A 26193-nucleotide genomic window follows, 5' to 3' on the forward strand; every position below is an offset into this window, starting at 1 on the left:
CGGAAACTACAACTAATCCAGAATGCGGCAGCTAGACTGGTGACTGGGAGCGGCCGCCGAGACCACATAACACCGGACTTGAAAGACCTACATTGGCTCCCAGTACGTTTCAAAGTGCTGACCTTTAAAGCCCTAAACGGCCTCAGTCCAGTATGCCTTAAGGAGCGTCTCCACCCCCATTGTTCTGCCCGGACACTGAGGTCCAGCGCTGAGGGTCTTCAGGCGGTTCCCTCGTTGCGAGAAGCCAAGTTACAGGGAACCAGGCAGAGGGCCTTCTCGGTAGTGGCACCCGCCCTGTGGAACACCCTCCCATCAGATGACAAAGAAAAAAACAACTACCAGACTTTTAGAAGACATCTGAAGGCAGCCCTATTTAGGGAAGCTTTTAATGTTCAATAGATGTTCAACAGATGGGCGGGGTATAAATAAATTATTATTATTATTATTAGTTTTTGAAACGACTCCATAATTCCAAATAATCCTAAATTAGCACCAAGGCAATAGAATACTTCAGTAGATTCATTGTTAGTTGCGGTTTATGGTAATCTGAAAGAGGAAATAGTATCAAACTACCAATACCCTGCAGGGTAGGCAAACATGAAAGCTGTAGTTAAATTTCAAAAGGATTAACTATGGCAATCAGTGTTGGACAGTAGTAGCCTGCAAGGCAAGAATAAGAGTGCAAGGATCTGAATTCCAGTTATAAAGCTCACATGTGTTTTAACTGTAGATACCTAGATATGCATATGATCAAAGGATCCAGACAGACTTTTGCTAGTTTTAACTGTGCTCAGGATTTATGTTTACCAGGTGAATTTTAGAATACCATCTTCCTAACCCTCCCCAAGAAAGCAGACCTAAGGGTCAAACTACCGTAGATGTGACCTTAGGTATGCCTCTGAATCCCATTATAGGGACTCTCATGTTCTTTTAAGCCTGGAGTCCACCATGTGGTGTCTGCAGGCAGCATGGTGTCCTTGGACCAAGACCCCCTGCCTCTCCCAATTTTTATTTTATTTTTAAATTAGGATTAAGAACTATTTTTAAACGCTTGGTGCTGGGCCAGGTGAAAAGCAAAGTGGAGGCATTCAACCACCTAGCCTTCTTCCCTCACTTTCCTTAGAGTGCCTTTGGATGGTCCCAGAGGTTTTCTCCAGAGAAAAGGAAAGGCCAGCTGAAGATCAGTGGCTGTGCTTCCAGCCTCTCCCTAAAATGCTTTGGAAAAGAAAAGGCCACCATTATTACCATGGATGAAAAACTCCTTGTATCTGATTGCTCAGAGGCTAGAAAAATGCTGCTGGAAATGCTTTTTCTGGTTCTGAACATGATGTAGTGATGATAGAATAATACTGGTGAAAAGGAAAACAAGTTAGAAATTGGTGAAAAGGAAAACAAGTTAGAACTTGCTTTTCTAGTAAATTGCTTGTGCCTCCTGCAATGGACCATCTTACAATGCGAGAAGCCTGGTGATAGGGTCTCTGCAAAGTTTTAGGTGCCAGGTTAAAGCAGTTCTATTTCAGGAGGCCCAGGCACTATGAATGTTGCTATACTATTTCCATTTTCTGATGTGGTTATCTATTTTTAATTATATATATTCTGCCACATTGAGACATATATTGCAAAGCAGGTGATACATTCCTTAAATAAACAAACAACACTTCCTGCCTCAGAAAATTGTGCCCCAGGGCAAGCAAGTTCAGTATTTATAAAAATGCACTTTGTATTATTCCATTTTGTATACCAGATTTAAACCCTTGCATTATAAGTTGAAGTGGTTGTTAAAGACTTTGGTTTCATCTCTTCTTGTTTAGGTTTTCTTATTCATTATAGCAGAATATTTGTAATTCTCTGTCTAACAGAGAAGACTTTAACAGCACAAGGGTGTCTTGAACAGGGGATATGCATCAAATTTGTAGTTTCCTGCTTTCAGTTATAGAAAATAAGCAAGTGGGTCTGTCTTTTTCCTATACATGTATGTGGCACAGTAGCATATTATGATAATTGCATATCACTAAGATGTATCATCATGCGAAAGGCTGGACTGGATGAATCCCAAACCGGAATTAGGATTGCTGGAAGAAATATCAACAACCTCAGATATGCAGATGACACAACCTTGATGGCCGAAAGTGAGGAGGAATTAAAGAACCTTTTAATGAGGGTGAAAGAGGAGAGCGCAAAATATGGTCTGAAGCTCAACATCAAAAAAACTAAGATCATGGCCATTGGTCCCATCACCTCCTGGAAAATAGAAGGGGAAGAAATGGAGGCAGGGAGAGCTTTTACTTTCTTGGGTTCCATGATCGCTGCAGATGGTGACAGCAGTCACGAAATTAAAAGATGCCTGCTTCTTGGGAGAAAAGCAATGACAAACCTAGACAGCATCTTAAAAAGCAGAGACATCACCTTGCCAACAAAGGTCCATATAGTTAAAGCTATGGTTTTCCCAGTACAGTAGTGATGTATGGAAGTGAGAGCTGGACCATAAAGAAGGCTGATCGCTGAAGAATTGATGCTTTTGAATTATGGTGCTGGAGGAGACTCTTGAGAGTCCCATGGATTGCAAGAAGATCAAACCTATCCATTCTTAAGGAAATCATCCCTGAGTGCTCACTGGAAGGACAGATCCTGAAGCTGAGGCTCCAATACTTTGGCCACCTCATGAGAAGAGAAGACTCCTTGGAAAAGACCCTGATGTTGGGAAAGATTGAGGGCACTAGGAGAAGGGGATGACAGAGGATGAGATGGTTGGACAGTGTTCTCAAAGCTACCGATACCAACATGAGTCTGACCAAATTGCGGGAGGCAGTGGAAGACAGGAGTGCCTGGTGTGCTATGGTCCATGGGGTCACGAAGAGTCGGACATGACTAAACAACACCAACAAAAGATGTATCTCAGGAGAGTTTTCCCATATTCAGCAACAGGAACTTCACCTGCTCTAGTCTGGAATAAATAATGACAAGCAGTGTTTCTTTCAGACATTGAAAATACTTTCAATATTCCCTTTTTTTTTACTCTTTGGTAAATGGAGGAAAGAGGAACCTATTTGTATCTACTGTACCACCAGTACTTGTAGACTGGACTATTGCTAGTCCGCTATGCAGTATTTACTTGCAGAGCACTCTATTTAATATGACTTTACATACCTTGCAAATCACTGGGCTGGATGCATGCTATTCAAACTATGTAAGCAGTCATGTTAAACAATTTCTGATAGTTCTCCAGGAGCTGGAAGCAGCATATTGATCCTCAAAATGTATTTTGCATTTCCAATTCAAATATGAGTTCATTTTCAAGAGTAATGTGTACCATACTGCGGACCGAAGCTTTTCTCCCACCAAAAAGGTATCTGGGAATATCAGATAATAACTGCAAAAATAGAAGCTGGCATGGACTGCTGCTGGTAGGGTTATACTGGAGTCAGTGACCTTGTTCCTGAAAAACAGTGATGTTAACTTGATCTCAGGTATTTTTCTTGGAAGTCTGGCATGCCCTCTCCCCACACTTTACAAATCTATTGACCAGTTGGATCCATATTTCCCACCTCTTCCATTATGCTTGGCACTTGTTAAGAGCACTTCTCATAGAGCAGCACATTCATCTGTGGAACCTTCAGTCATTTTTCAAGATCAAGGAAGAAAGTAAGATTTTGATTAGGCACTTCTAAGTCTTGAAATTCTTTCTCTTCCTCGGTCTTTACTAAATTGTCACATTTTTCAGTATTGGGTAACATACAGCACTGCATGATCAGATTTAAATGCTCACAAAAGTATTTCCCTTTCTTCTTCTCCCCCCCCCACCCTCAAAATCTGTTCCAAAAGAAATTTGGGTGGGGGAAGGCGCTAGAAGGGCAAGTTCTGTTAAACAAATGGAAATCTGTTGTGCAAATGGGATGGAAACATTGGATGTTACCTATTACGTTCAAACAGAGGCCAGCACTAATAATAAATAAATATGCATTTATTAAATGCTGCTGCTGCAGTAAGCCATTTGAAAACATGAATTATCTGTGGCAATAATTGGTGTCTGCATGCCAGTACTGTAGTTCCTTTCATTTGCTTTACCTTATTTGTTCTAGGCAGTGGAAAAGCTGGTGCAGGGAGCTGAGAGTGGCTGTCACTCTGATAAGGAAAAGCAGATTGTCCTGAACTGTAGCCGCCTGTTGACCCGCATCCTACCCTATATCTTTGAGGATCCCGACTGGAGAGGCTTCTTCTGGTCAACCGTTCCTGGGGCAGGTCGAGGAGGGGTATGTATCTATTGAATTGTACTATTGCTTTTGTTATAAGAATTTTGAGGTCATATATATATATATATAATAAATGTTCATAAAACATGTACATGAATGTACAGTACAGGCACATGTCTGAAGCAGCACAGGAAGACAGGCCTTTCTGACACCATTTTGACTCTCTCTCTGACCAGGTGTTCCTCTGCAAGGAAGAAGGGGGGTGGGGGGAACCTTCTCATTGTCTCAGGAATTAAAGTGATAACCCTGGCATCCTGATACCTGAGTGCCAGACAAAAGGGTGTGATTAACTTGGCTGGGAAACAGGGAAATGTAAATATCTCTCTTTTTTGTTGATTAGGTTTTGGGGGCAGGGGGCAGGGTCCAGGATGCTCAGATTACTGCCACCAGACCTCCCCTTTCATGATGTACCTATGATGAATCTAGGGAGGGGGGGTCTTGGGCTACACCCCTTCTGTGACATATGGATGATGCTTCTGGGGGGTGGGCTGAAACCAATTTCAAATTTCTTTTTAAGGGCAAGACATCTTTGTTTGGGGCCTTCCTTGTTCTCCTGCGTGAGAGGAAGGACCCTGTTGCAACAGCGAAAATAAAAGTGCCTTGCTTCGTACGTCCTGGTTTGGTCTCTGTTATTTGGTGGGCAGGAGACGCTTAAATTCGTCTGTTTGCCTGGATCCTTGGGCTCTCCCTGGGCAGGATCCATTTCTCTGGGTTCATAGGAACCAGCTTAAAATTTACTTCAATTTCAAACAGATGAAGGAGGCAGGACTTCTTAATCAAAGTGTAATGATTAATTTATTTTAACTACTAAATTATATTTATCTAAAGGTAGGAAAACTTCACCCAGGCCCAGGGATGTCTGCACTGTGTTGCTTGGTTTGCTCTGATCCTGGCAGCATTTCTGCCTTCTAAAATGAAGCACTGAAACACATTTAACGGAGGACTGGAGGCTCATAATGGAAAGACTGGTAAAGCAGGCACCTTGTTTTGTCCAAGCCTGTATCTTTTAAACTATCTTTCATCCATGGGCATCTCAAGGAAAAGCTGGTCATTCTCAAAAGGATACCTGGTGTGGAAGAACTGTCTTGAAATTCATTCTATCTATAAATGGGGTGGAAGGGAAGAAAATGAACCTGGACTAGTGATGTCCTTGGAAAGACAACGTAGGGTGCTTTTTGTTGCTGAATTTTGCATCTTACTCAGCATCTGCAATAGCCTGCTCAGGAGTAATTTTGGTCTGCAGTGCCAGTGAAAAATGGCAAGGACTGACTGTACTATTGATCTCTTGTTTCAAGTCATGCTTATTCAGAGCCAACAACCACGATCACAATAGTTTCCAGGGTTCAGACATATTATCAGTAGTTTCAGTTGTTGTTATTTACAATAACAACATATATGATCATATATACATATATGATCAGCTGGGATATAGAAACTTCAAGTTATCATGGTCCCAAGCTGTATAGGGCTGTTTTCAAACCCATTTCCTTCACCTGAAGAGATGGCTGGTGGCATTCTTAATTTATTTTCCTCCAAGACTATGTGTGCAGCCCAAGTGTCTGTGGGAATAGGGTTGTGATGGGTGTAAATTGTGTTGAACACTTGAAATGTGTTCTCTGCATTGGCCTTAGAAAATAGGACTTCGAAAATGTGCAGGAACTACTGAAGAGGGCTAACCCTAATGCAACACTAAGTGGGGCGGACTTCTTAATATTGTCTGGAAGCAATCAGTTTGTGAGTTGTTTTTGCCCACTTTCCCCGAATGCGTAATAAAAATTATTTGCTTTTGAGTTCTATAATGCCACTCTAGTCTCTAAACCTCCCATTTCTGTCAAGGAATTTAAATCTGACAAAGCAGGGAAATGTCTGCAACCAAATATTGATCATTCAGTCACTTTGCATGTTTCTCATTTGGGTGTTGCTTGTAGAATTTGGAAAAATTTTGTTTTGTTTCACAAACTGCAGTTTTGTAGTCATAAGCAACACAGGATGAAACCATTTTATGTGTTTTTTTGAGTTGTTGGTGGGATTTTTGTTTTTGCAAATTGTTAAACTGAGAATGCCACAGAAATCTGTTTCCACGCCATATCTTCAGAATGACTTGCTTAAAAATAGTCCCCACTGCCAATTACAGCCTGTGTACAGCATGGTGGGGATTTCTTGCCTCATTTTGCTTTAGGCCTATGATAGTTCATCCTCATACAGACTGTCAACCTATTTAAATGTGTTCACTTTCCAATAACATTTTAAACGATTAAACTGATCAAATATTGCAGTAGTTGAAATATTGGGAATACGGTGTGTATGAAAATGTTTTTGTTGACTAAATAACATCAAATAATTTATGGGGATCAATTTATGGGCTCTGTTCTTTTTCAGGAGCTTCTTCTAGGCTAGACCCATTAAAACGAGCAGGAGTTATAAGAGCACAACTGTGATAGTATATTCTGCCTATTCATTTCAGTGCAGCTTAAGCTGGAGATTGTAATTGGTGCTTACCTCAAGAGCTGTGCATTGTATGTTCCACTGAAGGCCACGGCTCTGTGTTAAATCCATCCCATGTTGTCTGTGATTAATCGATTTGATGCTTTTGCCCTTAAGATTCTTAGACACTATTTTTCCTTCTCTGATTTCAAAGCTGAATGGAAGGGCAGCCAGCCGGTCTTCATCTCTTTTGTTTTCTATTTCTGCCCTTGGTATGCTTTTATTGGTTGCCCCGATATGGTACTAGACGATGTCGGATCAATGCAGGTCATTATTGTAGTCTAGCCTGCTTGCCATGAGTGAAGGGCTCTGTGTCATGCACAGGCTGATACAGTACAGGCCTGGCTGTCACAGATAAGCCCCTGTCCCTCCCCCTCTGCTGGAAGAGAGTCTGAGATCCAGGATGAGCTTTGAGTGGCAGTTCTACAGGCCCACAGAGGGGATGTATGGTTCCCTTGGAAACAGCTGCAGACCTGTGACTGAAGCACCAGTGCTGAGATAGAAGAATAGGGCTTGATTTGGATGCCTGGAAGCACTTGGGCCGCTGAAAGAACAGACTTGCTTTGCCCCAGCAAAACTATTCTCCTTGCTGAATAACCCCCTGCCTCTATAACACGTTTCAAACAGATCATCCAGCAACATAAGAACTATATGCTTCTGTTTAAGGTCTGCTCATGCAATGACTAGAAAAATGTATTTGAAGCCAAAGTGGCCCTGATGTTAAATTATTTGACCAAGGACATTTGGGCTCATTTGCAGCCATTTTGGGGCAATGCATAGTCTACATTAATTTGTACTTTTGTGTGATATTTTTGGATATATTGTGTTCCACTGAGCGAAAGCCCTATATTTTCTATGTGGGGAAGATATTTATAATAATTGTAGATAATGCATCAATAGGTTTTGCAATTCTGATGTAGATCATGGGCTGCACGAATGCTACTTTTTCTTCATATGCATAGCTTGTGCTAAAACATAAGCATTGGCTTGTTAGGCAGCTAAAGGTCCCTGTAGCTCAGCATTTGTTTCCAAAAGTGGCTAGCCGTATGCCCCTGGGAAGCTTGATGAAGATAGCCATCCCCTCATTGGGGTGACTTGCCTCTAAACATGGAGTTCCCATTTTCAGCTATTATGGCTGATAGCCACAACCATATTCTACTATTTGCTCTTAACCACACCTGACCATTGTGTGGTTTTAATAACAATAATTCTTGTTAAAAAATTAATTTGCCTGTTACATCCCCCCCCAGACTTTTATTTCCAGTTAAATAACTCAGTCATTTGCTTGCCTATCCCGGAGTATTTGGCTGTGCTTGTGTAATCCCATCGTTTTTAAAAAACAAACTGGTAAGGTGCACTTTCCAGTTCTACTCCTCTAAGAATAGCTTTATATTTTATCCTGAGTTTCAGTTACATGGAAACTTGTACATGTGAACTTATTTAGAAAACTGAAAAACAAGGGAAAGAGCAGCAGCACAAAGCTATTCACTTGCCAAAGAAAACTTCTGGACACAGTAACATGCTTCATGTGATCTGCAGAGCAAAGGTGCTCAGAAACTGCAGATAGGTAATTTGAGAGAAAGCTGTGGACAATATGTAAAGAAACCCTTTGTTACAATTCCTACCTTGGTCAGGCTGCCATTGGGTGGTCCTGAGAAAAAACGTTAGTGCTTAGACCAGGCATCCCCAAACTTCGGCCCTCCAGATGTTTTGGACTACAATTCCCATCTTCCCTGACCACTGGTCCTGTTAGCTAGGGATCATGGGAGTTGTAGGCCAAAACATCTGGAGGGCCGCAGTTTGGGGATGCCTGGCTTAGACTTACCTCCTCAGCTCGAACATGGAAAAAGCTGTCCTACTCCTTCTATTTATCCTATAAACAGACTTTGTTCACAGCCCATACCCATAGAAATAGGCCCGGTTCTAAATAAAAATAAACATGTAGCTTCACATAGCTCAGTAAAGGTAGGTAAAGGTAAAGGACTCCTGGATGGTAAAGTCCAATCAAAGGTGACTATGGGGTGCAGGGCTTTATCTCACTTTCTGGTCAAGAGAGCCGGCATTTGTCCACAGACAGCTTTCTGGGTCATGTGGCCAGCATGACTAAACCACTTCTAGCGCAACAGAACACAGTGATGGAAGCTAGAGCGCACGGAAACGCCGTTTACCTTCCCGCCGCAGTGGTACCTATTTATCTACTTGCACTGGCATGCTTTTGAACTGCTAGGTTGGCAGGAGCTGGGACAGAGCAACGGGAGCTCACCCTGTCGGGCGGATTCGTACCGCTGACCTTCCGATCGGCAAGCCCTTGGCTCAGTGTTTTAGACCACAGCACCACCCTCTCCCTCAATAGCACTGCTTCTTTTAGGGCTTCCCTCTGTTGCATTTTCTCCTCCTCCATAGTTTCAGCATTTTCCGAATTCTCCATCAATGCCTCTTGGTAGAACCTATTCCAACGCATGTGTTTCGTGTGCTTCCAAAGGAAACTAAGTGATCTAAGTAATGTTGCTTTGCAGTCAGTGTCAAGATCAGATCTAGTATGCTGTAACTTATCCTTTGATTGGCAGGGAGACGAAGATGATGAAAATGCTAGGCCTCTCGCTGAGTCACTGCTTCTGGCCATTGCGGATTTGCTCTTTTGTCCAGAATTCACTGTCCAGAGCCACCGAAAAAACAATGTGGTGAGTTCAATAATTTGATTTTGTTCTATCCTGACGGGTTAAGGCTGCAGCTCAATAATACTTAGTAGACATGATTAGGATTGCACTGTGAGTTTTGAATAAAGCCCTGCTTAGAATGTTAACAGAAAATATCCACACCTATAGGCCCCAATTCAGCACAGAGCTAGGCATGCTTACCCAACAGGTTTGCCTAACTCTGTGTTGGATGTAGGGCATACCGTAGTATGCTTCTCCATGAGTTTGTATTTCATTTGCAAGTAGCATGGTGAACATAGTGCATTTAACATTAGACTGATGACCCAAAATTTGATGAACCCATAAAAATCATAATTGTGAATCTTTCAGATATCTGTTTCTTTTAAATTACGTTTCGGTTTCTGATCCTTTGGCACACACTGCAATAATATCCAAAAGATTGTTTTTACATTTCTTTCCTTGTCCTTTCTTTCCTTTGTCATATTTTAGCATATTTAAGTAGTAACTCATCTTGAGGCTATTTGGTAACAGGCATGCATAATATGCAATAATTAAATACTGTTAGCAAGGACTTTTTTAAAAATAAAAATGGATGGGTGACTTTGGGCTCTGTGGAAGAGCCTTGGTACAATATGTGTAGCCTGTGGTTTCTTTTGATGGCAAGGGTTCTTGCACAGACCTCTTCGCGTTGGGTGGAAATTACTCTTGTCATAGTGCGTCATTCTAAGGGCCTCCAGCAATATTGAAGAGCTGTTGACTGCAGAATAGTGACTCATGTATGGGAAAATTAGTGTGACTAATGCTGAATCTACCCCCTGTGCCTTCCTATTTGGTGGGGTGTGCTTGAAAATAGTTTTCTACATGGCTAGTCTCTGAACACCTGCTGTAACTAGAGATGGGTGAATCAGTTTAACATGCCAGTCTCTCATACATTCATAAATCCATTATATTTACTCATTAATCTGTGATTTGAAAATAGACTACCAAAATACAATACTGTAAGTGCATTTCTAAATGGGGTTTTTTAAATCCCAAAATATGCTTTTTACACATTTCATATACTTTCAATTCAAGAACTAGGTCATGAAATTCATAGAAGTGCAAATTTAAATATACAATTATTTCCTTACCAGCGCATATTTGTGCCATTTGCTTAAAATGCATACTGGATGAAATTGCCCTCCATCCTCAGCTATAGCAACCCACCACCCTGCAAAGGCTAGCACCAGTTATTGTGTTCAGGAATCTACACTGGATTAAAAACCAAGTTGGTTGTAGGGGTTCGAGAGCACCACATGATCCTTCTGCCTCTCTTGCCCACTACCACTGCATGATGCTTTCAAGCTGCAGAGGAGTAAGTGATGTAAATAGAGTCTGACTATTTGGCCTGTTCTGTCAAATTAGGAAGCTTTTCTCTTTCATGACAGTTTTGAGCTGTTCTTGGAAAAACTAAATTGGAGCAGCCTGGTACAAACTGTCCAAGGAGTGTTGCTGGCGGAGTGTTGTGGTATTGTTGAGTGAACCTTTAACTGGGTTGCTGACACTGTCCCCATTACTGCATCTCAGCCATTTGTGATCATTGCACCATCTTGCTTCTTGCATTGGCGTTCTAATTAAGGGAAGGTTAGCTCGGCAGAAGTATCCTTTAGCTCGCTGGACACATTTTCTGCCATGCTCGTTTTTTAATTCTACTGACTGAACTTACACCTGAGAGAGATTTTTAAAAGCTCTGAGTGACTTACCAAAACAACAACAACAACAACAACAACAACAACAACAACACAACTTAGGTATTTGATTATTTGCCTTCAGTGAAATGTTGGCTCCATGGGGAGATTGCAGCTGTTGTATTGATCTTAAAAGTTGTACTCCTCTTACAGAAGGTGATGCTCTGCACAATTGTGCCTTAGCAGGCAGGCAGAGTTGGCTGCCACTCCAGCCATTCAAACTGTTGTCCTGTCTCTGTGTTGGGATGTGTCAGATTGACCATTATATAATGGAAATTCTGAGGCATTGGGCAAGAGTTGTAAATGCCACTCCGTGTGTGCCTGGGAAAGGATAGCACAGAACTTTCTTAATTAAAGCACCGGAATGATTTGTTTTAATGATGCCAGATGCCCTTAATTTGAGCACGTTAATCTGAGGCCCCTTTTGCCTCAGCTGCTCCTGAAAAGTAAAATAAAACGCCACTGTATTCAATGGCTGCTTGTTTCCATAAAAGTGGTCCCAGTGATTTGTTTGTGGCACAGAATAGAGCGTGTTGCTGCCAAAAAAACAATACTGGGAAAATAAGAGAAGGGCAAAGTAGTCAACCTTAATAAAGCTGGTTACAAAGGAAAAGCTGCTTAAATTTATAACTGTTTTCAGTGTGTGCTGTGGGAAGGGGGTCTTCATGTGAGTAATGATTTATTGGCCTTGAAAAGCTCACGCCGAAAAAAGACAGCAAGAATATGGATGAACTAGTATTGGAATGTGCCCTTTTCTGTATAGAAGAGCTATTAGTGGCTAACTATACTATTGTGGGATCTGTTTGCTACTAAACACGTCTGAGACTACCTGATTTGTCCTGGATGATAGTCCAGAATGCAAGACTAGAAATAACAGAGTCTTGTGGCATCATTTCTTGCACCATAAGCTTTTTTGGACCTGATGCCACCTTCCCAGATGCATGACGTGCTCATCCAAACAGAAGATTGAAAATAGCCACACATTTTCAGTTCTATTCAACGGAGTCATCCCATTAGCACAAGGACTTCCTCCTGCACAATAGGGCTTCCCCTTTCTCACCACACACCCCTGTGCCCCCCTCATCTCCTTTGTGGGTGTGATTGTGGGTGCCAAGGGCACATGGGGAAAGGAAGCCCTGTGGTACTAATGGAACAACTCTGCCTCTCTATATTGTAAACTAATATAAATGCATACATCATCAGTTCCTGCAAAAACAAAACATAACATGGCTGTGTGTTGCGATGTTTGTCATTCAAGACTGGAAGTGAATTTTGTTTGTTCTGCATTTTTCAGTGACTTCACTTATGCCTGCTGGGCTAATACGCAGATTGGAACATTACTATGTTTTGGATTTCATGCTTCTCCAAGTTTTGCAATACGGTTCATGGCTCAAAACTGTACCAAAATTTGTTAACATGTGTTTTAGGATAAAATACGATAGAAATTTACTCATTGGCATGAACTGTGGGAGGAATTCAATCTTGGGCTATTACAGTTGTTTTGTCAATGCAAACATTTCAGCTTGCCAGATAGAATGACACCCCCCCTCCTTCCATGTGTTGTTTTTGGGGTTCTCCCAACCCCCACCACCCCGAGCCAATTTTGAATGAGAGGGAAGAAAGAGGAGAAGCCCTATTGTACAAGTGGAAGTCCTTGTGCAGGCTTCTGATGGGATTCATTAGTTAAATCCTGCTTTGTGTATTTACCATAAATACCTAAGTCATGTGGCCAGTCATGCTGCAAACCAGAGCAGCGCATGGAAACGCCGTTTACCCTCCCGCCAGAGCGATACCTATTCATCTACTTGCACTTCGTGCTTTCAAACTGTTAGGTTGGCAGGAGCAGGGACCGAGCAACGGGAGCTCACCCCATTGCAGGGATTTGAACTGCCGACCTTCTGATCAGCGAGCCCTAGGCTCTGTGGTTTAACCTACAGCGCCACCTATTTTATAAATACCTATTTTGTGATAAATATGTATTTAATTATGTAACTGAATTCATGATGTTTTTGTATGGATTTAAAAAACTTTGGAAAAGGGCAGACAACAGACTTCTGAACAAACACATAGTAAATCAGCACCAACTGGAAATAGACTGATTGGTCTATCCCTAGTAGCCCTATATCACTTCTCTGCTGCTTGAACCTCTCAGATCCTCTTAATCTATATACAAGAGATCCTTGGCATAAGGAGGTATTTACCCAGATCTTGGTTATCCTGGCCATTCATTCAGCTGGAAGATTCAGCAGGAGCCTCTGCTAGTAAAAAGACAAAGTAAATCCCACTTCCGGTTTGCATGAGTATCTTTAATCTCCTGACTTCTTTTCCAGGACACAGCTGAGGATATCCATGCAATTGACAGCTGTGAATACATCTGGGAGGCTGGTGTTGGGTTTGCTCACTCCCCACAGCCCAGCTACAACCATGATTTGAACAGGTAAGAACATCAAAAAATACTCCAGAAGAGACAAAAGCAGAGCTGGCAGGATGATTGGCACTATACAGAAATGTGAGCATCTCAATAGGCTTTTCTTTGTATGAGCGAAAGCTAGGTGCTAATAACCTTATGGTATTGAAGACTAGGACTAAAGGCATTTTAAGAATCTTAATTTCATATATGGGGAGGTGTTTTCCCCCCCTATTCAAGTCTGCATCCTAGATGGTCTCTGATAGAATATGAAAACCAAGGCATCATCGATATATGAAGTTGCACAAGCTAACAGTGCTAATGCAAAGGCTACATCGGGCATTGCATTTTATTTCCCGCCGTCACTGTTTTGCTTAGATGGGCTCCATGGAATAGGGCCAAACAAAAGACACAATGCTAATAGCTACTTATTGTGAATTGGGAGAATGCCTATGTGGCCTGTGGCTCCTGATGGCTAAAGGAATAGCGCTCCTAGAAAAAGCATATATTTGATAAGAGAGAAAAAACTACTCATTGACCACTTACAAATGCCAGCATGAAGAAAAATGCATTTAGTACCGGTAATGTATATTAAGCTGGTGGTTGGTGAAAGGTTGCTCAGTTGACATTGTAACAGAGAATCCGGAACTACCCCTCCATTAGCTCCCCCCCCCCTGCATTCCTTACAGCCTCAGGCAACTGGGATTTATTGCTGTTGTGTTTTTCAGGACAGAGCTCCTGAAGCTCCTGCTGACTTGTTTCTCAGAGGTCATGTACCTGCCTCCCTCCTCAGATAGCAGCACGAATCCCTGGGTCCAGTTTTTCTGCTCCACGGAGAATAGGTGAGAGGTAGCTCACTGTATGTGGTGGATACTTTGGAGCAATATAGTTTAATCAAAATCTGTTAGCCTAAGAAGTTCTATAGCAGGCACCCCCAAACTCGGCCCTCCAGATGTTTTGGGACTACAATGCTCATCATCCCTGACCACTGGTCCTGTTAGCTAGGGATGATGGGAGTTGTAGTCCCAAAACATCTGGAGGGCTGAGTTTGGGGGTGCCTGTTCTATAGACATGGTATCTCTCTTCTGCATGTCAACCCCCCCCCCTTTGTGGGTGTTTCACTATATCTGCCTTAAGGATATTATCCACACTTGCCTAGGTTTATTTACAACTCACACACGTTGCCCAAATAGGTGATATATTCTACGCCTCGTACTGGAAGTTGAAGTTTACTGTACTCTAATTTCTGAAGTACTGTATAAGAAAGTAGACCGGGTGGACTTTCTATATTGGTTTCCAATTGTGGCTTCAAATATTCTTGACCACTGTACCTTGTTGGTTATACCTGGATTGATTGCTGGTGAATGCCTGCCCTCTGGTGTCCATCTCTTGCAGTCTTCTGCCTTTCAAAAGGCTTAAGCGCCGACTCTAGAATATGACTGGATTTATCCAACCAACACTCCTGAGCTGAGTGGTATCGCTTTTCTTTTGCTACATCAGTTGATGTGATAAAATGAGTTGCTGGCAGCTTTTTTTTATGCCTGCCTTTGCAGATGATTCAAAATGGTGTTTTTTTATTCTTAGTACTGTGGTGGAGCAAGCTCCAGTGACAGTGCTATTTCTGTCCCCATGTAATGGAAGGGAACAAGTGCCAAGTGTGTAAGTAAGTCTTGTGCCACTTAAAAAAAGACTTAGTCATGCACACAAAGCAGTGTTGGAGAGGAAGAGTGTGTAGCATCAGAGAATTAGAACAAAACAAAAGGCAGCCCTTCGTTGTCTACGAAAGAGGTAGTTTTGTTGATGTCCGCTTCTTTCCCCACTGCCCTTAAAAAAAGAGAGAGAGAGAGCAATAAGAGCATTTCACTGCCTGTTACCATGGCAGGAGGAACGTCTCTCTAAAGCAGGAAAACGAATAAACTCCTTTACGCTCATAAAATTGCATGGTATATGAGTGGGTGCTGTTTTTTATTGTCTGTTGTAAATTGCTTTGAGAAAATGTTTTTTTAAAAAAGGGATAGGGTATGTTTTAATTGCATATTGCTAGTGATGTCACAAGCACTTTGCCCAACTATTTTATAAAGTAGAAGGTTGGTATGATAGCGGCACTTAAGTAGGGATGAAATAATATTTTATTTTTATTACAGCTGTGGCACTGTGGGTTAAACCACTGAGCCTAGGGCTTGCCAATCAGAAGGTCGGCAGTTCGAATCCTCACAACGGGGTGAGCTCCCGTTGCTCGGTCCCTGCTCCTGCAGTTCGAAAGCATGTCAAAGTGCAAGTAGATACAGTGGTACCTCGACTACCGAACAATTCGACTTCCGAAGGTTTCGACTTCCGAAGTCGACAACCCCGGAAGTCTTTTTGTCACACGCGCGTTATGCGCCTTTGCAGAAGCAACGCTTCGACTACCGAAGACTTCGACTTACGCAGATGGCCGCGGAATGGATCGTCTTCGTAAGTCGAAGTACCACTGTAAATAGGTACCGCTCCAAGCGGAAAGGTAAATGGCATTTCCGTATGCTGCTCTGGTTCACCAGAAGTGGCTTTGTCATGCTGGCCACATGACCTGGAAGCTGTACGCCGGCTCCCTCGGCCAATAACGCGAGATGAGCACCGCAACCCCAGAGTCAGTCACGACTGGACCTAATGGTCGGGGGTCCCTTTACCTTTACCTATGGGTTATAATGGTTCAATTCAAGTTTATGTTGACACACTTATGGAATAATGCTTCATTTATCTAGATGGCTAGGAAGAATACAGTGGTACCTCAGTTTACAAACAGTCCCGTTTACGAATGCCTCCGTTTACGAACGCCGCGGAACTGGAAGTGTTTACATCCGGGTTCCACGGCGTCGGATGCCCAGAAGCGCTCTATCGGCACTTCGCACATGCGCAGAAGCGTGCCTTCGGGGAGTGAATGCCTCCGTTTACGAATGCCTCCGTGGAACGAATCGCGTTCGTAAACCGAGGTTCCACTGTAATCTAAAATATCAGACGATGCCTCAGAGTAAGTGTCTTTCCCCCCCCTTTCACTGATCCATGCTGTCCCTGAGGCATACAGGTTTCTACCCTTTCACATAGTAGCGAATCAATGCTAACAGAATGCACACCTTATAGAAAGTATGGCTGCCTTTGGAAAGCTTTGAAGAGTTTTTCATCGCCGGTGCAACTTCTTGAGCATGTTGGATCCTCTTCTAGGCATGCGCTTCCACTGTTCACTTCCCTCTTGAATATCGTCTGTGCTTATGATCCAGTGGGCTATGGGATCCCATATAACCACTTGCTCTTCTCGGACTATCGTGAACCCCTGGTGGAGCAGGCTGCCCAAGTCTTGATAGTCACCCTGGACTATGACACTTCCACCAGCTCCAGCCCCACAGTAGATGGAACTACCACTGGAACAGTCATGGATGATGCTGATGTGAGTTTCTCCCAGGTTTAGCTGTGTTTCTTGTACTGAGGGGAGGATGGCTTCCTTTTCTAGCTAGAGAAGTTCGTGGGAACACACTCATTTATTTTATTTATAAAATTTATACACCTCAAAGAGTAACTCTCCAGCTGGAATTTTTGTGTTCCCGTGTTCTGTATTTTCTGTATGTGTCTATCATGAGACCAGTCTCAAAAATTGCCCAGACTCACACAAGAGTCTTTTTGGTCAGGCTGAAGGGCCTGAAGTAGTTTTTTTTTGGGGGGGGGAGAGAGTTTTGTTGCAGATGAGCATGGGGAGAGAGTTTGTATGCAATGTGTAGTTTGGGTTTTGGGAGAAGATCAGGTGGTGTCTTTGAGCAAACAGGTAAATGGATTTGTCCCTGTCCAAAACCCCAATAAATTCAAAAAGGGAAGTTCAAAAACTAATATGTATATATCATAAATTCACCACAATGTGTAGTGGGATGACTGACTTCCACTGAAGTTTGAGTAGTCTGCCCTCTCTCAGTAGTGCAAACTTCAGTATAGTGCTGTTTTCTAGAGTCCAGCTGGGTTTTTAAAAACCTCTTTTCAACCTGTCTTTTGCTAAGAGACAATTGTATTAATTGTGGTAAATCTGAGACATGAACTCCCCATCATCCTAAGAGCTTAGTGGTGCGTTTGTTTCTCCTTAATACTGAACTAACTTCTTCTGAATCCCTGACCTGAATTAATGTGCATACTAACTAACTCGTTTCAGGGCATTTCACACACTGCGGTTGTAGCACACGTGATTGTTTTGGTTTCACTCTGCTTTTATCCCATGCTTGCTCTCAAAATGAGCAGAGGTGAAAGAATCACTCTAGCCCTTCCTTTTCTTGCTCAGGTGAAGGAGCTAACTGGTCTTTATTGGAGGGGAAGGTCATCTTTGTACTAAAACACTCCTTTTTAGCCAAACTGATGCTCAGTCTTCAAATCTGGGAATGCTTTCAGCTGTCTGTCCCTACATACTTTGTACTAAGAATGCTCTGAAAAGTATTGCAGTTCATACTGTTCTGTAGGGCAAACTGAAACCCCAATGTCATTAGTGTTGAAAGGAAATCAGCTTTGGAGGTGGGGGAAGGGGGAGGGCTTATGCCTTTCCCCTTTACAGTCATTTCCCCCCCAAAACCAAATCACACACCCTCCATTGTTCCTCCCCTGTGCGGCTCTGGGGATGTCAGGGAGGGAATTGCTTCTAGCTCCCTTCAGGAGTGTGATTTGGAATGGGGGGGGGGAAATGGCCTGAGGAAAAAGGGGTGAAAACTAAAACAACCCCACTGAGAAGTTGCTCTTCTTAAATAGTGTTGGGGCTTGCATGTGCATGTAACATGTAGCTTGCCCCTGAATATAAGAGTCAGAATTTGAAATTGTTGGGTGTTAGCAGAGGTAATCCATTTTATAGGAAAATTACTGCAAGCCTTCTAACTTTGCAGAGCTTTCCACTCCAAGCAGACATCTTTGTGTGACAATTAAAACCTTGCATGCTATCAATAGTAGTATTGGGAACCACTTCCTATTTTTGTGTGCAAGTCAATTTTTAGAGTTAATAGCATTCCCTATATAATAAGTAAAGTAAGTAGCCTAGTCTATAGATGCTAAGCATTGACTTTGGTCAGCAGCACTACTGTATGTTGCATCCTCAAAATGGAAGGTGAATCACTTGGCTTGCTGCTAAATTCTATGAATGGAAGCACTTTTGTACCAAATCCTGTTCTGTGTATCACTGATCCCTAACTGAGTGAATTTGTCAAATAAATATTAGAATTTTCTGACAATTTGGTGAAAATGTCAGCTGCCAGAGAATGCAAATAACTTTTTATATCCCCTTAATTACCAATGCAAATGCTGAGAAGTGCTATCTCAACTTCCTTTTAATGCAGCCTCCGGGACCAGACAACCTGTTTGTCAATTACCTGTCCAGGATACACAGAGAAGAGGTATTGTGCCATATTATTCTTTTGACTACTTACTGGGCTAGCCTTGAGCCTATTTACATTATCTTTGTTGACAGGACTTGTTTATTCCATTTACATTATCTTTTTTTTGGAAGGATTTTCAATTCATTCTGAAAGGAGTGGCCCGTCTACTCTCCAACCCACTGGTCCAAACCTACCTGCCAAACTCTACCAAGAAGATTCAGTTCCACCAGGAGCTCCTGGTTCTCTTCTGGAAACTCTGTGATTTCAACAAGGTGCACATCTGTTGGGTCTGCCAAAGAATCAAGAGGGGGAGAGATCTGTGCCTGCTGAAAGCAAGCAAGGGAATAAGGGAATATTAGTGATAGCAACTAGGGATGTGTGTGTTACCTAGTTGGCAGTTCTCCTCTTTCCCCTGACCTCCTTCCCCCTTGGCTGGTTTAGCACTGAAAGATGCAGGAATGGGGGATCACTGAAGGGAAAATATACTGATTAGTATCGTTCTTTCATTAACTGGTGACTATGTGGGACATTATAATCCTTGCTAATACTGTTGGTTGGACTTGCAGAGATCAGCATAGGTGTCAACCCAATCCTTATGTGAGTTTCAGGTTCCAGATATGCTGAATCAGCACACCTGACACTTGAGAAGCATCCAACAGAAAGCAGCCTATAAGGGGGGAAATAGGAAATTTTAGTGCCAGATGTTTGCTGATTTCCTCACATAATAAACTGTTTGCAGAGCATGCTTTTCATTATTCAATCAATACATTTAACATGAAAATAAATGTGGGATTATCAGTGCAAATCGTGCCATGTCTATTTAGAAGAGAGACTCATTGAGTTACTCGCTCCTTAACCTTTTTGTGCTGCAATGCAGTCAGCAGAAAGCAGAGTTCTAAAACATTAAGCAACTGAAAAACTAGCAGGCACTTCTGAACTTGTTGGTTTGTATGCTATCCCTCCTCTCTGATGCATCTTCATAAGAAGCATCAGCTTCTTTCATTCAGTTGGGCCACTGGGCCGTGGCTGGACCTGTAGAGTAGATAAACTGTGTAAAGGCGTTCAAGTCTTTATCTTTCCCTTTCAGAAATTTCTCTTCTTTGTGCTGAAGAGTAGCGATGTCTTAGATATCCTGGTGCCAATTCTCTCCTTCCTGAACGATGCCAGAGCAGATCAGTGTAAGTTTGGTCTTGTCTGTTCTCAGAACTCAGGCTGATAAGGCTTGCTTCTGCATTCATTGTGATTGCTTGTGCAGTCACAGATACTGGGAATAACTTCAGTTGGGTCCAATTCAACTGAAGTGGTTGTGCCTAGAGAGTATGTGAGGTTGAAAAATGCTGTATTTCAATACAGACCCCCACCACCCCGTCAGCTTTGACCTAATTTGAAAATATAAGCTACAGGAAGACATCCATACCCACTGTCTGGCCACTAGTGTGTGTACAGCATGAGAAGCCAGAATTACCAGTTTACCGTCATATAGCCATGAATGCCATCATGAGCAGCCTTCCCCACTAATCTTAGTGTTCCTGTACTGCTCAGCTGGTGGATCTGATTTGGAAGATCGAAAAGGATGGCTGGAAAAGCACAGGTCAGTGTGTTACATTAGAATATGTGAGCAGCTGCTTGGGTGTCTCCTGTTCACAGCATCCAGAAGCCAAACTTAATTTAATCAAATGATACCCATGTTAATTTTCCTTGGCTCTTAGGTCATCAGCCATAAAGATTCTAGATGCAGAGGCAAGAGAGCTGTGTTAGGTCTGTGCCAGATTAGACATGGGCAGACATGTCTGTTATTTTCATGTGTAAAGCATGAGTGTGTGTGTGGGGGGGCGGGTTTCAGGGCTTTGCTTTGTTTTGTTTTCCTTAACATGACAAGGTATTCGCCGTGAATGGAGCTTAGCCATCTCTTATCCAACCTCACTACATTGTTTTCAAGCATGTTTCTCTTCAGCTGTGCTCAGTGCCAGTATTGGAGCTGGGCTGGGAAAGAACCACTGCAGGCAGTGGAGCACTGTGAGGTAAGGCAGGATAGGGTTTAGCTCTTCACAGGCATTTGGTTCTTTTTGTGCAAACAGGGTGTCCACCCACCCCCTGCTTTAAACATGTAAATATGTGTGGCTTCCGTTTGGGCCTCCCTCTCCTTTTTTCAGTACCCTTCTTGGAGTACATTCACAGGTCAATGTACAGCCCGAGTTTTGAGAGCCAGTGTGGTGTAGTGGTTAAGAGCGGTAGGCTCGTAATCTGGGGAACCGGGTTCGCGTCTCCGCTCCTCCACATGCAGCTGCTGGGTGACCTTGGGCTAGTCACACTTCTCTGAAGTCTCTCAGCCCCACTCACCTCACAGAGTGTTTGTTGTGGGGGAGGAAGGGAAAGGAGAACGTTAGCCGCTTTGAGACTCCTTCGGGTAGTGATAAAGCGGGATATCAAATCCAAACTCTTCTTCTACATTGGAGTACATTCCTAAATCAGCAGTCACGCATTGCCCCATGGCATATATAAGAAGCTGCCTTATACTGAGTACGATCATCAGGAGTCCATCTAGCTCAGCACTGCCTGCACTGACTGGGAGCAGCTTTCCAAGATTTCAGATAAGGGTTTCTCCCTGCCCTACCTGGAGATGCTGGGGATTAAAACTGCATGCAGCGCAGACGTTCTACCACTGAGCTGTGGCACTTTTCCCTGTTAAACTGCTTGGGTGTCAACAGTGAAATGGGTCTATTTGATCATAAGTTTCTTTAGGACCATTGCACTGAACAGTAGTAGAGTTGATGTGCAGGGGATTCTTCTACAAAATTATTTGCGTTATCTCTGTTACAGTGGTACCTCTGGTTATGTACTTAATTCATTCTGGAGGTCCATTCTTAACCTGAAACTGTTCTTAACCTGAGGTACCACTTTAGCTAATGGGATCTCCTGCTGCCGCCGCACGGTTTCTGTTCTTATCCTGAGGTACAGCAGAGTCTGTAACCCAAAGTGTTTGTAACCTGAAGCGTTTGTAACCCGAGATACCACTGTAGTTGATTGAACGTCAACACTGTTCTTCTTTTTACAGCGCGAGTTGGGCTTATGCATATCGGTGTCTTCATCCTACTGCTGCTGAGTGGAGAGAGAAATTTTGGGGTTCGGCTGAACAAGCCGTACTCCGTACGAGTACCAATGGATATCCCTGTATTTACAGGGACACACGCGGATCTCCTAATCATTGTGAGTGTCGCAGTTGCCAGCCATGCCTGTGGGTCATCCACACTTCCCTTTTCCCAAGGAAAACCCACAGTTTAATGCTGAATTAAAACAAACGGCAATTGGGTTTTCCTTGGATTGTTGTCTATTCCAATTCAGCACTAAAGAGCCGGGTTTTCTGGGGGAAAGCGACAGAGAAAACAGACCACCGCTCGGAACCATGCCTAGAAAAAACGCAGGACGAGTGGAAGTGTATATGAGCCCCATGTCTTGCTAATAAGAAGTGTTGTATTTTAGGAGAAATGGGCAGGAATTTTGTGAACTGCTTCATGGTCGACTTAAAGAATTTCACATGCTACATTTGTCCTTCAGTGGTGGGAAAAGCCAGCACAGGAGTAACATGATAATTCTGTCTGCACCTGTTCATTGCCACTTTCATTCTGTGTTCCAGGTCTTTCATAAGATCATCACCAGTGGGCACCAGAGGCTGCAGCCCCTCTTTGACTGCCTCCTTACTATCATTGTGAATGGTGAGCTGCCAGAGTGAACTGCATTGCAACGCTTGCTTAGTTATGGAGATTTATGTTTAAATCAACAAACTCCCCACAAAAGAAACCTTTGGTACTATAATAGTCCAGCAGCGTTTCTCTCTACATCTGAAGGAGCAGACAGCTGCTGGTATCCTGCAAAACAGATTGTTGGGTTTTGGCATGCGGTGGAGCTAACCTTCCCTTCCCTCCTCTGTGTCCCCTTAAATCAACTTCATGGCGAGAGAAGAGGGAGGGGAAGTTATGTTGTGCAGCCAAAAGAGCTTGCGCTAGTCGTGGAACTGTTTAGTTGGATGCCACCCAATATATGCAGATGTTATTTCTGGAAATCTTCATTCTAGTTCCTTAAACTCAGTCGGAGAAGACCATTGTGAGTGCAACAGTTGGAAAATGTTCATTGAGTTATTTTGTGCATTTTCCTTGCTCTCGTTTGAGACACATCCTACGGTAATTTGTGTCAATCTGTACAATAAGCATCGAAGTAATTTTATGTGGAGCTGGAGAAATGGCGCAATACCGTCTCCACTGCAGTAGATGGCATTAGCTTCCTTCCGTAACAATATGCAGTGACTTAGAATCAAGATTTGTTTCATATTAAAGGAAACCTGTAGAATTTTTTGGAGCTGCCTTTTTCATAAATGACTTAATTTTTCTTTACTAGCTCTTGTATCCTGCACCTTTGTTACAGGATTTTGTTCCAAATACCATTTTAACAAATTTTAAAAACACAATAAGAGTATCTTAAAGGCTAAAGTAGTGTCTGATCAGATTTCCTTTATTTTACAAGGCCCCATATGGAGCACATATCTCCTAATTCTGAAGGTAACAGCTATGGAACCCTGTGTAACAAGGCACTGCAATTTGCCTTTCCCTTTATGGAACATACATAAAACCCCTAAACTAGTTTTCAAGATATGAGGCAAACTTCAACAAAGTTTCCTGCTTCACCTTTTCCTAGAATTAGATGTAAACTTCTTTATTTTTATTTAAGGTTTTACATTGCTCCCTGTTACAACTGTGACCCAAACATCACAAAAGACTGAGTGAGCTAGTAAATAGGTGCCTTCCCAAAACTCACCCCTACTGTGAAGCCTTTGGCTTAATCCTCACGCCCTGCAGTAATTTAGGATGTATGATAACATTTGTTCACATCCATCCTTTGCTGTCTTTACCTGCCCCATGATCCTTCCCCACTGTTAAAATTTAGATACTTCTCTCTCTTCTCTCTCTCTCTCTCTCTGTTAAAGTGCCATGTATGCCGAAGATAAGCAATCATATAGGAATTACTGTCACCCTAATTTTCTTTTCCCCTTTCTTCCAGTATCTCCGTACTTGAAGTCTCTTTCCATGGTAGCTGCTAACAAACTGCTGCACTTGTTGGAAGCTTTTTCAACCACCTGGTTCCTCTTCTCCACTGTCCAGAACCACCACCTTGTCTTCTTTTTGCTGGAAGTTTTCAATAATATCATTCAATATCAGTTTGATGGTGAGTAGCTGCTAAACAATAAGCCGGCCCCATACCCCTTTCTGATTACTTATGCCAAGAATGAAGAAAATGTATTACTCTAAGTATAGTAATAATAAAAAGTGTTGTCGCCCCCCACCCCCACAGTGGCGACTAGACATTTTGTTTTGGCACCCACAACCCAGGTTCCAGAAGCCATTTGACTCCCAGCTTTTCTATCCCAGTTTCTAATACTGCTTTTGATCCTTGTCACTATAGCTTCCATTTTATGCACTGGGCACCAAGGCTGAGAGCAGTGACTAGGCCAAAGTCTCAGTAAGTTGGTAGCCAAGTAAGAAAGCAAATTCAAGTCCAGATCCTGCATGCTGCTCACTAGGCTTCCACTTCCTTCTGCTCTGTTATTGATCTTTAGTCATTTCTTAGCATTGACAATTGGGTACCCTGTTGAAATTTCTCCTGAGAAAATACCCAAGCACTCATAGTCCTATTGCTGCTGACAATTCCATGTGCTCTTCATTGTGCCAAAGACTTTGTCCTGCCCTAGCTGATGTAGAGTAAGTGTCTTGGTAGGGAGTAAACAACCCAAGAACTGTGATTTTGCTTTGTGGACGAGATTTTGCGTGGTCAGGCGGAGACCCCCCAAACCCCAGATGACGTTCTAAATCTAGGGGATTAAAATTGGCCTGCAATGTAAGCATTAATTTTTTGGGAGTGGAGGGTGGGAAAGCTCTGGAGCCGCCGACTGCTTCCCAGGTATGTCTCGCCTTCTGCTGTGGGCACTGGATGGTTACCTCCTCCTACCTGGCCAATCCCACCCTGGCAACACCTCCCCTGGCCAGATTGGATGACTGGCTGTGTGGGTGGGTGGAGACCACAGGTATCCAGCCCGGGAAGGTGGTGCCAGCCTCCGAACTGCTGGGGGCTGCTTGAGGCTCCCAGGGTGCTACGCATGACCATGCAAAATGCACACCCCTTTTATATGGGGAACGGTCATTGTTCCTAGAGGTAAGATAGAAGAAAGTAAGGAAAGATGTTCTTGATACAGGACTGTAAGTAGCATACAGCCTCCCAGGCTTATTTGTAGGTCTTTTTCACTCCCCACACCCTGCAAATAAAATTACTTAATCGTGTTTTTTTCTCCCTTCTGCTGCTGTGATTTCCTAGGCAATTCCAACTTGGTCTATGCCATTATCCGCAAGCGAAATGTGTTCCATCAGCTGGCCAATCTGCCTACTGACTTGCAGTCCATCCAGAGAGCTTTGCAGCGCAAAAAGAAAGCTCCCGAACCTATATCTCGCACCAACTCTCAAGACGGAGTGTCCATGGAAGGATCTCGACCAGCTGCACCTGCTGAGCCTGGGACACTAAAGGCCAGCTTGGTAGCAACTCCATGTCAGTCTAACCTTTATTGTTGTATAGTTGCTTAAATAAATTGTAAGTTCAATTCAAGATAATGAATTGGATCAATCTTTGATGTCTTTCCTGATGACAAAGATCATTTAGGGAAATAACTTAAGCTCCATGTTATGAAATGGCTTTGTCAGCCAGGATATTGCCATAGAACCCTCATTTGAACTGGGCTGTTTTGTAGCTGCCCACAAATGATCAAATGTTCAATTCTTGGTTTCCTAGTCTCTAAGCTTAATTCAATTATCGGGGAACTTGCCTACCCCACCCCCCATCGTAGTTCTCCTTTTTCTAGAAAGAGGTGCTTTCTGCTCTGGAAAGAGTGGTGGGAAATTATCTAACAATATTTATATAACATTAAAGTTACCGATAAAATCAGATGTTAGCCTTAAAAATTTCAAAACAAAACCGACAGTTAAAAATATACGTTATAAAATACGATTGCATGTGTTACTGGAAATCTCCCTTGGACAAAGGGCTCCCTTGGACAAAGGGCTCCCTTGGACAAAATAAGACTCCAGCCAAGAATATCAGAGCAAAACAGCAGCCAGTAGGTTTGGTCTTTATTAAAGAAAACTACTGTCGCGATGGGCCCCACCTGCAACAAGGTGAAGCAAGATGGAGACCCAGAACAAAAGAGAACCTCCACTTTTATCAGTTTTCCCATCACCAAGAAACACCCCCAAAATACATCAT

General features: G+C 42.9%; 1 protein-coding gene across 1 annotated transcript in view; it reads left to right on the forward strand.

The window, feature by feature from the left end:
* Positions 1 to 26193, forward strand: part of HID1 (HID1 domain containing) — a 45532-nt gene that overhangs the window by 9990 nt on the left and 9349 nt on the right. The window contains exons 3-14 of the mRNA XM_035104414.2: positions 4080 to 4250; positions 9302 to 9415; positions 13449 to 13555; positions 14254 to 14367; positions 16724 to 16946; positions 18856 to 18912; positions 19026 to 19166; positions 19982 to 20072; positions 21950 to 22101; positions 22529 to 22607; positions 23947 to 24111; positions 25255 to 25482. Coding sequence (XP_034960305.1) covers positions 4080 to 4250; positions 9302 to 9415; positions 13449 to 13555; positions 14254 to 14367; positions 16724 to 16946; positions 18856 to 18912; positions 19026 to 19166; positions 19982 to 20072; positions 21950 to 22101; positions 22529 to 22607; positions 23947 to 24111; positions 25255 to 25482 — 1642 coding nt within the window. The remainder of the gene's footprint in view (positions 1 to 4079; positions 4251 to 9301; positions 9416 to 13448; positions 13556 to 14253; positions 14368 to 16723; positions 16947 to 18855; positions 18913 to 19025; positions 19167 to 19981; positions 20073 to 21949; positions 22102 to 22528; positions 22608 to 23946; positions 24112 to 25254; positions 25483 to 26193) is intronic.

The sequence above is a fragment of the Zootoca vivipara genome, chromosome 2, assembly GCF_963506605.1.
Source record: "Zootoca vivipara chromosome 2, rZooViv1.1, whole genome shotgun sequence".
Lineage (NCBI taxonomy): Eukaryota > Metazoa > Chordata > Lepidosauria > Squamata > Lacertidae > Zootoca > Zootoca vivipara.